The 13,657-nt window shown below is 38.3% G+C and overlaps 3 protein-coding genes across 3 annotated transcripts; 2 read left to right on the top strand and 1 right to left on the bottom strand.

The window, feature by feature from the left end:
- The first annotated feature begins 1,876 nt into the window (after positions 1–1,876).
- LOC111340933 (uncharacterized) lies at positions 1,877–3,818 on the top strand. Its single transcript, XM_088756844.1, has 2 exons — positions 1,877–2,141; positions 2,415–3,818. The coding sequence occupies exons 1-2, from the start codon at positions 2,031–2,033 to the stop codon at positions 3,450–3,452; spliced, it is 1,149 nt and encodes a 382-aa protein (XP_088612970.1). The 5' UTR covers positions 1,877–2,030; the 3' UTR covers positions 3,453–3,818.
- On the bottom strand, positions 3,472–7,548 carry LOC111328321 (uncharacterized). The gene is made up of 4 exons (XM_088756833.1): positions 7,189–7,548; positions 5,380–7,048; positions 4,622–5,128; positions 3,472–4,198 (listed from the first exon to the last, which is right to left on the bottom strand). Exons 1-4 carry the CDS (start codon positions 7,418–7,420, stop codon positions 3,934–3,936), a joined length of 2,673 nt encoding a protein of 890 aa, XP_088612959.1. The 5' UTR covers positions 7,421–7,548; the 3' UTR covers positions 3,472–3,933.
- Positions 7,549–7,968: 420 nt separating this feature from the next.
- On the top strand, positions 7,969–12,926 carry LOC111328320 (zinc metalloproteinase nas-15). The gene is made up of 6 exons (XM_088758003.1): positions 7,969–8,014; positions 8,381–8,464; positions 9,467–9,609; positions 10,608–10,734; positions 11,939–12,052; positions 12,808–12,926. Exons 1-6 carry the CDS (start codon positions 7,969–7,971, stop codon positions 12,924–12,926), a joined length of 633 nt encoding a protein of 210 aa, XP_088614129.1.
- The last annotated feature ends 731 nt before the right edge of the window (positions 12,927–13,657 follow it).

Raw genomic sequence — 13,657 nt, 5'->3', positions numbered from 1 at the left:
AAAAGAAATAGAGTAGGGAAGCTAACTATATAAAAACAGCAGTAGGCTGTTAAAGACCACCTCGAGAACTTCAGTCAGACCTTCGGGATTCACGGTCAGTTTCTACACCATTGATATTCAAGGAGCTGTATATCTCATGGTGAAAGCCCGAACCTTAGGCTCATTATCAAATTCATATACGAAGGTCCTGTATAGTGCTAGAGACAGTTATGTCGAGGGTGTCGTGTGTTTAAAAATAATTTGCAACGAGAGGGGTAAAAAAGGAAAGAAAAAGGGAACTAGTGCTGTTATGAAACGACTTAAGGCGCGGCTACCCTCGCTGTGTAATTTTCTTCCAGTGTTAACAAAAATCATGTCTTTGTAAATACAGAAGTGCACATACAGTGGTTCCTCTGTCACATTATTTGCAAATAGACGCACCATTCTTTGATAAAGAGCACGCGCGTGTTATTGATACAGAAGGGCCCCCGCTTTTTCAGCTTGACCAGTTGGATCTCAAAGACGTCATTCCCTACTTGCTATTCTAGGGCAGATTCCGCGTATGCCAATTAGATATAAAGTGAACACTTTCTGATCTAGGCCCATTTCGCAACGTTGGGAAAATGTTGCTGTACGTTGTTGTTGCTATGTCTTTGTGCGGTACCTTGAGTTACAATCCAGAAGGTGAGAATGGTAAACCAAGAAGAATTGAGCTAATAGAACCCACATTCATTTTTGTCAGTTTTACAAGTTATTTTAATGAATCACTTTCAGCTTTTGAAAATCCATAACTAGCAACCTAAATACCCGTATTGCGTCTAGAGCTTGGCTCACTAGAACAACTAATGGACGACTATCCAAGGATAATACAACTGAAATCTAAAAATAACTTAGCAACGCCTTCATTTGAAATCTCAATCTTTTTTGAAGGAAGTGGTGTCGTATCTTGATCTTCTCTTGTGTCAACGCAGTCAATTTTAAGCGGAGCCTGTAACTATTCATAGAGAAAAAAAAACTTATGAGAAGCTCTTTGTGCCACAACCTTTCGTAGGTGAACTCGACATCCTCTAGTAAGAGACTGCTTAGACAAGATCGATATTTTTATTGTAAAATCAATACAGTCAGAACTTCTCAGATAAGACTTCCTTTCGCTTATAGGCGGCCACCTAACTTACTACGATCTGCCCACAGTCTCGCAGGCTTCAAAAGAAGTGCGAAGCTTTTTCCACACATTATCTGACGATAAACTTTTTTTCTCTTTAAGATTCTAAGCGACTTTCAGTTTTTCGATCATAAGATTGCATGAAGTGCAAAAAGTATTCTTGTTTTACGGATGATGGTCTTTCGCGTTGATAAAGACCTCTTGGACAACAACAAACTTTGACCCAGATTTCCCCCCCCCCCCCCCCTGCTATTTAGGTTTGGCTTTTCGAAAGCAAAATACTAATTGGATCTGTACAGTCTTTTTTAATTTCACATTTCTATTTCTTTTTGGCATATAGAGAACAAGGGGGATGGAAATCCTGATCTCTTTGAAGGGGACATGATCCTTACACCTGAACAAAGGGCTGCTCCAATGGCTGGACAAGACGTTGAAGGGCCAGCGAGCCGCGGCGCCATCAGGAGGGGCTTGTGGCCAGGAGGAGTTTTGGTCTACGAAATCGCTAGTAGTTTCCGTGAGTTGGACGACGTTCTTAAATCATTTGGTTAACAGTAAACTGTAGGAACCCCAGGTTCAAGAAAGAAGTATCATTTTTGCTATTCGAACGAATTTGTTTTCCTTTTGTTTGTTTTTTTGTTTATCTGTTTGTTTGTTTGTTTTTTTTTTTTTATCATGTCCACCTTTCTGGGCTATCCTTTATCATATTACTGTTTTTTTCTTCTTTTCAAATCTCATAAATCAAACCATAGTTAATCGAGGGGACTGGTTAGGAAGGCCGGCGAACTTCAAAGGACCGGCTTATTGTTTACGATTTTAGGTTGAATTGCACCGTTACGTCATGATACGTCACGAGTACCGTGCATCGCTATCGTTGTCACAGTAAACAAACATGGCGTCTGGCATCGAAGACTTTATATTCGAAGAAGATTTCGATGCTATTATGGCAGTTTTAGAAGAAGATGAGAATTTGGAAGAACAGTTTCATAAAGCTGTACAGGAGGTGCGTGTTAAAAGCTAAAAGTTAGTCCTATTTAGTCATTTTATTCGCGGTTTGTTGCTAGAAAAGGCTCAGTGTAGTTGGCTTGAGATCGATCAGTGTTCGGTATTGTGTATCTGTTTCCAGAGCTCCAGAAGAAAAATTAGATTTCTTTCGGATTCTTTTAGAATCTTTAAAGCTTTAAGAAGAGTTATAGTAGCAATATTGGTATAAACTGATCTCAAACTGTGGGCGATTTTATCAAGTTTGATCAAGTAAATGTTTCTTACATTCTAGGTCCAAAGGCAAGACGTAGCTTGTAGTATATGTCAAAAAGTTTGTAAAAGTAAACGAGGTCTAAGCAGACACACGACTATTAAACACAAAGATAACAACCAAGATCCCGAACAAGATGTACAAGAGGAAGAATCAAGGCAAAGAATAGCATTTACAAGCGACGTTTTGAACGATCTGGTGAACAACGTGAAAACGACAATAAGCAAAAGAAAAGTGTTTACAAAAGCAATGCGAGATGAAATATCATCATTCCAGTTTAACATTTGCGAAGGATCGAAAGAGTTTGAAGAGATACGGACTATTTTTGATGGCTTTACGAAGAATGGAAACGCTGACAAGTTTTACTCCAAGTATTACGCGACCATATCATTACATGCTACAAAATACTTCCCGAGTCTGTCCAGTAATTCAGCAACATTGTTATCAACTAAACTTGCTGATCGACTCCTGGCCTACTGCAAAGAATCTCTTTCTCCTGTAAATGATAACGAAGTTGAAAAAGCTTTAAAGGAAAAAAGAGATGTCTTGCAAAATCTGCACAATAAACACAGAGCATCTAAGAATTGGAAATCAACAGAAAGTCAACAGGCTACATCTTTATTAAATGCATGCAAAGAAGAATCAAAGACTATCACTGAATCACAGAAACTTATCTCTTCCTTAAGCCGTGGAGGGCTGTGGAATCCAACGAAAAAAGCCCAGAAAATATTTTTGAGGGCAGAACATCATTTTAGAAACAATTGTAAAACTGACCAAAGATCTATCAACATTGAAGCTGTAATTGAGAAATGTTGCAAAGATACAGATGTAGTTGCTTTCTTCAATGAAATTGTATCTGAATCCTCACTGGAGATTGATAGCAGAATTAGTAAAGATATGCTGCACAGTATTATCACCTTATATTTACGTGTACGCTCATTTTCATTTGCAAGAGATGTAATTCAGAAGCACAAGATCAAACAGAAGCAAGTGAAAGCTAAGTCCCTGAGAAAGGAAATTAAAAGGGCAAGTGGAGGAAAGGATGATAGAGAACCCTAGAATCAAAGACAGCATAAAATGCATCAAATGGCAATTTTATTTATAGGGTCAATGTTCTGGTTTATGTTAGCAGAAGTCAGTCATCTAGATGTCAACAAATTATGTATACTTAAAATGTATGAGGTGGTTTGCAACCACCTTTGAAGCAATCAATGTATTTATTAATGTCAATGTTCTGATTTACTTTAGCATCTATAGAACACTAAAATTCTAACTTAGAAGTCAGCCCTATCTAGAGGACAACAAGTTATGTACAATATTATATATATATACATATATATAAAGTGGTTTGCAAACATCTGTGAATCAATATTCAAGTCATTTACAAGACAATGTTGCAGTTGATTAAATACAAAAGAAAAACAATGGAATTGACATCACATTGCAAAGAATGTTTTACAAGTATTTCAATACATTTTTGGATGTACCACTGCAAAGTTATATAGCAGTATTTTCTAGTAATAAATTAAAAATGTTGATGTCAATTCTTTGACTTCTTTCTAGGAACAGGATCATCTGTTACAATTACCCAGGCTTTGCCCCTGTCCTTCCTTCCACGGGTATTTCCACTTTGGGACGAAATAGACCTTTGTATTCTTATTGCATTATCATTGTAGCCAAAGATTCTCATGTCTGGGTTGTCGCTTCTTCTTCCCAATTTGCGTTGATTACCAAAGTACTCCTCCAGAGTGTCTTGACAAAAGCGTTCTGTCAAAACATACTCCATTCCTTCACCCAGGAGAAACCTTTGAAAAGAAAACAAAGGGTCACAAAGCATAACATCAGTTTGACATACCCCTATTCTTAAAATACACAGGAAAACTAGTCAAGCTGGATTTTTCCTTTATATTTCTTAAACCACTCAAGTGCTTTTTATAATAACAATAACGTTGGTTTCTACAAATAGGCCAAACTGAAAGTCTCTTAGCACATTTCTATAATTTTACTGTTGTTTTTATGTTTTTGTATATTATTCAATATAAAAACAACAAACACTACAAAAGTAATATTATCTATAGTGAGAGATCCAGTTAAGCCTGGTTTACATTATTTACATCATTTATCAATGACATAAAGCAAACATACAGTAGTGACATTTGTTGTGATGATTACTGTATAAGAGAATAATTCATAGTAGATAGAAACTGATTACAAAGTGATCAACAAACCTTGTTGCTTCTATTACTGAGTATACAGTAATTTGTAGCCCCTCGTATGTTTGCCAAGAGAGAAACATCTTACTTCGGGCATTCTTGGTAAACTCTCCTGGCCTGTCCTTTGTGCTCTGCAACCAATCCCTGAAGTATCCCAAAAATGTACTTTCCAGCCATTGGAACCTTCTATCTTCAACAGAGGTGTATGGAGCAAGAAATGGTTTCCTCTTCCTATGATGCTCAGAGGTACTACGTACATTAAGACAATCAAAGAAAGAGTCCACCATCTCACATAACTGGGCTGTTCCTGCTGTGTCTGGGGGGCTGAAGGATCTGAGGACGGCTGCGACTGAGGCACTCAACACTTGGGCTGCAAGGTTCACGCGCATGGCCGAGAAGGAGGTGACATAGATATGATCATATGTTATCTTTGGTAACAGCTTTAGACCACTTTCGACATCTTGGTAAAAAAGTTGAGTGATGTGTTGCCACAGGATGAAAAGACCATTATTCCACATGTATCTGAAATCAATAACATTAACATTGTAAACCAAAGTGTCTTGTGATATGAGTAATAAGAAGTCAAGCTATTTTATATAATAAAATAATAGTAAAGACTAGGTGGTTAATAGCTAGATGCACTATGAAAAGTCTACATTTATATTTTTATGTATTTTCCTGTACTATGTATAATATAAATTTAAGCAATATTTTTTCTTTTCTTATGATGACAAAAATGTAATATGCAAAATAAAGCTGATGTTATCCCATACCTTGTACATCTTCCAGAGCCTGAATGATGCAGACAATTGCGAGTGGTTTTAACCAAATGGGGGGCATCCGAGAAAAAGTAGATGTAACGGTGTCGAGCATACAGATTTATGGTTCTGTAGCATACATCTTTCCCAGGTGCATCATCAAGCCCTTTATGTAGGCGATAGAATTTTCTGTTAGGAGATGCTCCGTCTGCTGTGGCTGCTATAACCCAGAGATTGCAGGAAGTTTCCAGGATGCACACACCTTCCCAGAAAAGTGACATGAGTTGAGCTGAAGTTACACCTGTCGTAGCAAAATATGCCAGTGCAAATTTAAGCTCAGTACAAACACCTCTTACGAGGAAAACTAAGGCATGCGTTGCAATGTCATCTTGCTTTTCAAGAGTTGCATAGTTGATATCTGGCTCTCCAAGGTCAACATAACCAATAAGCTCACCAGTGTGTTTGTCAAATACTAAATTTGACTGGACTTTCATCTCATCAAATAGCAACACAACATATCTCTGTGTGTCAAAGTAGGAATTGGCTAATAAATTTAGTTCCTCCAATACACTTTCTTGGAATCCTCTCGTTGGCCTGATGTAATTCCGATAATCTCTGAGTGTCCTTTGGCTTGGTAGTACAAGGATTTTGCTCTGTCGGATCTCTTCGTAGCCGGAGGGAGATTTTGCAGCCAGCGACAAGGCATAGCGAATAACCATTGGATGGTATTTGACACCACTTGGACTACTTTGGAGCAATTTCTTTTGCTGCCGCCAGAACAATTTCATGAACGGTGTCACCTCTTGAGCTTCACTGAGTATGGTTGTAACATCATTGCTCAAATTGTGATCAACCTCAATACTGGATTTGGCAATTTCTGATTTCATTTCATTCAGCTGGCGCTCAAGATCTGCACATTTAAGCCGTTGCCCTCTCAGTGTAAGTTTAATTCTATCTGGGGCAGTCTTAGAAACTGGTGCATAGAGATGTGCAGGTTCTGACATTCGTCGCTGCTTTGCTTGTGACGATCGATGCATATTATATGATTGTTCCTCACATGATAAACAAAGTTCTATGCCCTCAACAAGGAGCTGGCATTTACGCGAACGCCAGTATTCCTTGAAGGAAAAGTTTTCAGGTTCATTATCACTACAGTTCAAAGGATCCACTGACATTGGGATAACATGGTGAATAATATTTGAGTTCAGTTCTGGTTGTTCAATCCCAGGACAAATAATGAAGGACTCTGTTAGTTTTCTGACCAATTCATTCAAGGTAACATTTCTCATTGATCTATAATACTTCGTATAAAGTATGTGGTCATCTGGTAGTAACCAACCATAAACTAAAATGGTGAACCCAAGACTGTCATCGACCACCAACTCCAGTTGTGGTAAGCAAACAGAGGACTCATTTGACTTTCTGAACACCATTCTGTCTTCTTTGGCCTGAGTAGACCACTCTTGTATAATCTTCAATGACTGGGCTCTTTTACAGAATTCATGGAAGCTTTTATAACAATGTCTCTTTTCGGTCAAAATATCAGAAACTTCGAAGTCTTCCTTTACAATTGATCTCAAAGGCCTGGGAGTTGGTGGTTGTTTTTGAAAGCTCTTCTGTGGCATGCTCAGCAATGGAAGTAATCCAAACTTCGGCCTTTTCTTTGTCATTTTCTCTGATACGGCTGAGAGATAAAGTTTAAGATATATGTTAACGTTTTTATCAAAAATTCAACTGAGTTACATAGTAGATTTCGCATGTTTTGGCGGGCCGTTTACTAATAAGCACACCGCTAAATCGCTGGAATTATACACACACACTTACTTATTTCGATGTCATTTTCATGAAAATGCTTTTCACAAGTAAATACTTTGTCATTTTCGATCTGTCGTTGGAAGTTACTGTCCGTAACTCTGTATTTCTTGAGCTCATGGAGCCAATCTTCGCGCCATTTGCGATATGCTTCGTTCCGAGGTGCTGGAAGCTTCCATATTCCAATTCCCTTGGTTTTACGGCAAGTTCCACAGCCAACTACGGAACAGTTATCTCCAGGCATGTTTTTGAGTTAAAATCTATGCATTTTCAGTCAAGCAAACAGTAATAAAAATAATTTAAAGTCAAAACATTTCTCTATCAACCATTTTCGAACAACGCTGCATTGTACTGTGATGCACGGTAGTCGTGACGTCACGCACCAAAAAGTTGAACAATAACCTACCCCTTTGAAGTTCGCCGGCCTTCCTAACCAGTCCCCTCGATTAACTATGATCAAACAGAAATATACCATTTTGAGCTTATTCGATTAGTGTGCCGTGAAAAGAAGTGGTTTAAAAGCAAACTTATCCAACAACTGAAACAATGTTTAAACTGTGTAGCAGACCGGCTAGAGGGATGTCGTGAAAGGGACATGCGGGCGTGAAACTCAAAGCGTCTAGAAAAGAGTACCCGCACCAGCTTTACTCTTACAACTCGCACCAATTAATCAGGTGTTTTGTGTGAATGGTTTTGTAAAAAGTATTCTGTAATAAGTACATCGACACGAAATATGGCTATGATTAGCGATAATGGCCGCTGCTGATGATGTTTACAATGTTGATGATGACAATGACGATTAATTTGAGGACCGTTCTCTATACTAGGTTGTCCAAGCGTCAGCTGCAACAACCTAAAAAAAAACGGCTAAGCTGCTCAAAGGGATGGCGAGATAGTTTTTTTTTCTAACGGACATATACAACTAGCCTATTCGTTACATTCTGTAGCTGTCTTTCCCACTACCTTTGCGCCTGAGTTATTCAGTAATAAGAGCTCTTCAATCCATAAAAAACTGCGTCAGTCTGAAGCTCTCCTGGGTCAATATATAGCCCAACCGTCATTCTACAAATTATATACCAGATAACTTGAGGTTATTAGCTGATAAGATTTACACATAGAGGGTACAACTTATGTAGGATAAGATATGTTTTTTTTTTGTTTTGTTTTCTAGAATCACGTTGATACATATTTTCGCTGTTTATAGGTCACGCCCTCGGTTTTTATCACGAGCAGTCCAAACCTGACAGAGATGAATATGTCACCATTTACCGACAAAACATTGTACGAGGTACTCTTGCCCTACAATTTCAAATACATTCTCCATGGTTTGAACGTGGTGGTAATAGTTCAACTCGACTCTAAGGATGACTTCCGCTCAGGTTGTCAAAACGTCAGTCACCACCACGACTACAGTCCTTGTCACCCACGATCATCCCCGTATTACTGTTATAAAATGTTCAGCATTTTCGATGCGGTGTTATTTCAGCAACGGCATTTAATACTGAAGGCGACGTTTACTTCCGAATCATATTTCTGAAATCACGAAAAACATTTACTGTAAAATACTTTTTTAAATATAATCTCAGTGAGAAACATCGTTAAAGTTCCGATGACTCACTTTTTTTCCCGAGATATAATCAGAAGCGTTCGGCTTGTGACCTTAATTTTCAACGAGTGTATGACGTGAAGGATGGTCGAAGTACCAAGTTTTACCTCGCTTTTGTTTTCTTCATAACTGTGCGAACGCAGCCGCATATTCTGGGGCAGCGTCCTAAGATATTGTTCATTCTGCTTCCGTCTCTGGCGTTTGATCGAGGGCGGAGGGCGGAGGGCGGCTTTGGATTTAAAGTGGCGTTCAAATGAGTAAATATGGTATGCCATATACATCTGTCCCTGTCCCATAAAGACACTGGACACTTTCAAGACTGCTTTTAAAACTGCTTTTTTTTTTTTAATTTAGCCTTCAAATATATTTTTTCTTTCATGTCTTATCTTTTAGCTATTTTAATGACTTTGATTGTACACGGATTTGTAGTATTTAATAGTTTATGTTTTTAGTTGTTTTTAACATAACTTTACTTTGACAATATTGTGAAGCGCAACTGAATATATCCATATAGAGGTCTGCGCTATCTTAATGTAAAAGTTATCATTGTTATTTCTTCTAACCAAACTAAACTACTGCAAATACCTGCTTTAATCATAATGCACTTTCGCAGTCAAATTTTCATTTTTTTTATTATGATCATAATGCACTTTCGCAGTCAGATTCTCATTTTTCCATACATAGGTATGGAATTTAATTTCAACAAATATAGTAGATCGACGATCGATTCCTTGGGAACACCATACGATTATGGAAGTGTCATGCACTATGATTCGAGAGCCTTCAGTAGAAATGGACTGCCAACTATTGTTGCAAAGAAATCACGGGTTTGTTGGAAGAAAATTTGTTTCTCTCAATAACTGGTTATGGGTCATGAAATTCGGTTATAGTTTGCCACACCTGCTGGTTGTATTAATTAACTGGTTATCAACTTATAGTTGTGATTAAATAAAACTGGTCAGAGACTAGCTGTAAACGTAAAAATCTTTCCTTCATCAACTAACAGTACTTAAACGCGCTAGATTTAATTTCTGTTCGATAAAAAATACCTATGCACAATGCAAAATACAAATGTTTATTGGTGCAAAAAACTTGAAAAACATCTTACAGGTCTTAAATTAACCTCAGATCCGTATCAAACTCTGAACTTTTCAATGTATCTATGAATCAAATACAAGAAAAGCCCGGCCGGTGTCCTGATCACCTGACAACAATTTCTTCAATTTGAGCGGCTCAGCTTTCTTTCCACCTGGCTTGGCTGAGTGTTTCATCTCTGCTACGGTTCTTTTCGGGCTTTGATTTAGACGCCGAGATTTTAATTTGTCCAACCAAATACAGACATTATCATATAGTATTTTCATTTTACTGATCACGATTCATATCGAGAATGGCAATAATGGCCGATAAAAGTCTGCGGATGAATCGACTTGCGTACTATTTTCGAATTGGGTCGGTCCTAATTCGAATCATTTGAATCAAGTTCGACTGGTGAACTGTATGGTTTGTATAGCTTGAATAAAATCTCAAGGACTTCGTTCAATTTGAAGACTGAAATTAGTAAAGCTTGTATTTTTGTCTATAGCCAAAACACACGCATCTTCAGACGTTTAAATAATGTTCTTTTAAGCACCATTTCCAAGTAATACACAGACCGTTTGAATGTCTGTAATTTCACGAAAACCTTTATTTGTTTTGATTTGAAGCGAAGTCTGTTCTATAAAGAGCTGACAGAATTCATCCTCCAATCTCCAATAAGTTACTTGATCTTCAAGGCTGCATAGTCTCAAAATCAGCTGCAAAAGCTGGTTTTTTCTTTTTTTGGCAGGTAACGCTTGGAAACTGCCGAGGCCTGAGCAAAATTGATATTCTTCAGATTAAATTGCTGTACAAATGTCAAGGAGGCGGCGGCAGACCAGACCCTCCCCTCCCTCCTCCTACGAATAAACCTCCAGGTTGGTGTATATAAGTAGAGCTGTTATCTTTGGACAAAATATATGTACAGCTTAAGGTCAAAAGAACGCGTCTTAATTACATCCTTTATTTCCATTATTTTCTTTTGTCCGAAATGTGCTGATATATAACCTAGACATTTTATGAAACTTTACAGCAGGAGCCCTAGCTCCCTGCAACTTACCTGTGTATGACGTACAGCAGGCAAAGAAATCACTTTGATTATTATTATTTTTAATTTTAGGTGAATGTCGCGACACTGGAAAGTACTGCAGCTACCACGTTCCACGTGGAGACTGCAAAAAAATGGAGATTGTTAGGAGGATATGTAAAAAAAGCTGCGGTCTGTGTCCAGAAGGTAATATTCTAAGAAAAATAGAAGATACACTCTGTGTTTGAAACTTACTACGTATCGCACTGGGAAGCACGCTAAGAGTGAACCTTTTTCTCGCTCGATTTCTTTTCTAACAAATCTTTAATAAACGGTATCCTTAATGTTATCTCTTTAACGTTTCAGGAACTCCACCACCGAACACCGATCCGCCATCTCCACCACCACCAGTTACCGACGCACCTCCTCTCCCAAGCACAGAGATGCCACCTTCCCCCCTCCACCAGATACAGATATGCCACCCACCCAACCCCCAGGTCTGTATACAGTAGCTATGACTGAAATTCATCAGATTTTATTTTTGCAGTTTGAGGTATCGGAAAGAGTTAGTCTACTGATTGGTTAGCGCGTGAGACTCTGGCAAAAAGGACACAGATCTGTACAGGTTCGAGCCCCAGACAGCCATCGTGCTAGTTCTTATCTCGGTTTCAGTAGTAGGAAGCAACTAGCCGTACTTCTTTTCCCTGGACACGATGTTTGGATAATCAAAGAATTACTACTCAGCGTTTCGTCAGGCTTTATTTTTTAAGGTTTATTGGCCGGTATGCCTTTGTATTCTTGGGAACAAGAATGGATGGAGAGATACGCCGTGAGTTAGATGTCTTTCCAAGGGAAACAAAACAGTGACCCGACCAGACCTTGAACCGGCATCTTTTAATCCAGAGTACAGCCTACCTTCAAGAGTTTTTTCTTAGGAAAATCTAACTTTTCTTAGTTCAGAAACTGTGCTAACAAACGTTCGATTAATTTAGTATGTATTCACCAAGCAATCTACGGATGTGATTTCTTTGACTGAATGGCCCTCCTATGTTCAGGTGAATGCCGTGACACTGGCAAGTATTGTAGCTACCACGTCCCTCGAGGAGACTGTGAGAGAATGGATATTGTCAGGAAGAAATGTCGAAAGAGTTGCGGTCTATGTGGTGGAGGTAAGCGTATAAAATTATCATATAATTAGCAAGGAAACCCATGTCCATTCTTTGCAAAAAAGAGCACTATTTATTTGTTTGTTTATGGGTTTATGGGTAGCTAGATGATTCAAACCATGAAAACTTGTTTCGACAAGGGGGTTTACTTTGTTCATTTTTTTCATTATTTTTCCTTTTGTGACTCAGAGTTTAATAAATCGTCAAATGGGAATTGAATAACAACAGTGAGGAATGAATGAGTGATTTTCTAGAAGAAAGATCCAGGAGGATTTCGCCCGTTTCACTCTGTAGACAGGTGCTATAAATCTTGGTTACCTACCTAACTCGTTCGAAAATTCCACCTCCTGTAAGAGCCCCCTGTTGGGCGAAAAATGATGTATATAACCTAAATTTAATTTTCAATCAAAATAATTTCCATTATCCCGCCTCCAGTAGCTTCAAGGGTGAACGAGGACCTATTTTTTTTCCTTTTCAATCTTTCAAAAACCCCACAACCACCAAACCCGGGCACTGACATACCTCCACCCCCTAACACAAATCAACCTCCTTCAGGTACGTTAAAGGAGCATTCCAAATTCATATGACAGTTATTTCGTGTTAAATTATTCATATTAGTTTATCAATTTCTAACGATCAATCGGCGGAACTTTGTGATTAAAAAGATTCTTAGGGACGGTTGAAAGTCGATTAAAGTTTAGGTTACTTCGCACACCTTACTACTTCACAAACGTCGCCATGTCTTTTGCCTCTCCCAGGTTCTTGCGGTGTTGCCCCTCTCAGTAACAGCCGTGTAATTGGAGGAGACGACGCTAATCCTGGTGCCTGGCCATGGCAGGTTTGCAACATAAGAACCTATTCACAGGCGTTCAGTTAGAAAACGTGGATAAACCCGCAGGCCCAAATATTTTCCTTCTTTGGCTTTGCTCTATCATCGCGCCCCGTTAATAAACAGAACGCCTGTTGTAGGTTAGCCCCTTAACAAACCTTGTCTTCCGTTTTGAACGTTTCTTTAAAAAGTTTTAACTGGTAAGTTATTTCTCGGTTTGTTACTTAAATTTAATTTATTTTATTTAAAATTATGGCTTTTCTTGTTATATCATTGAATATAACAAGTTTATGAATAGAACTCTTCCCGCTCAATTTTGAGAAATTTAATCAATTTCTAAGTCACGAGTGAAACTTCCTCCCCTCACCGATATGTCCATACAAGCTCTCAAAGTTAGTGATAATGTGGGTATCTTATAAAAGAAATGTGCATTTTACCGGATCAGTAGCATGTAATTATTTGCACTCATCAAGAGGGTAACTTGAATTAAAACAGCAACAACATCTGTTCTATCTTTTTTTCTTTGTTTCCTTCAGACTTTATTTTTACTTGATTAAGACCCCCTGCCTTCTACTCCACCGCTAATGTTGTTTATACTAACAACATCGCTGACTACATTTTATAAGTAGAAATGAAAACGTATAATATTATCTGCCCTTCTCGTAGAATTTTGTCGCTTCCCGAAAAACAACGTCGTGAATGGTGTTAGTTCCTGCCTTGTACACTTCCGTATACTGTACTGCAAGTTATCATAGGCTATTGTCAAAGAACATCGTTAC

This window comes from Stylophora pistillata, chromosome 4 (genome assembly GCF_964205215.1).
Source record: "Stylophora pistillata chromosome 4, jaStyPist1.2, whole genome shotgun sequence".
In the NCBI taxonomy this organism is placed as follows: Eukaryota; Metazoa; Cnidaria; class Anthozoa; order Scleractinia; family Pocilloporidae; genus Stylophora; species Stylophora pistillata.
The sequence above is the reverse complement of the archived record's forward strand: the minus strand, read 5'-3'. Positions and strand labels throughout refer to the sequence as shown.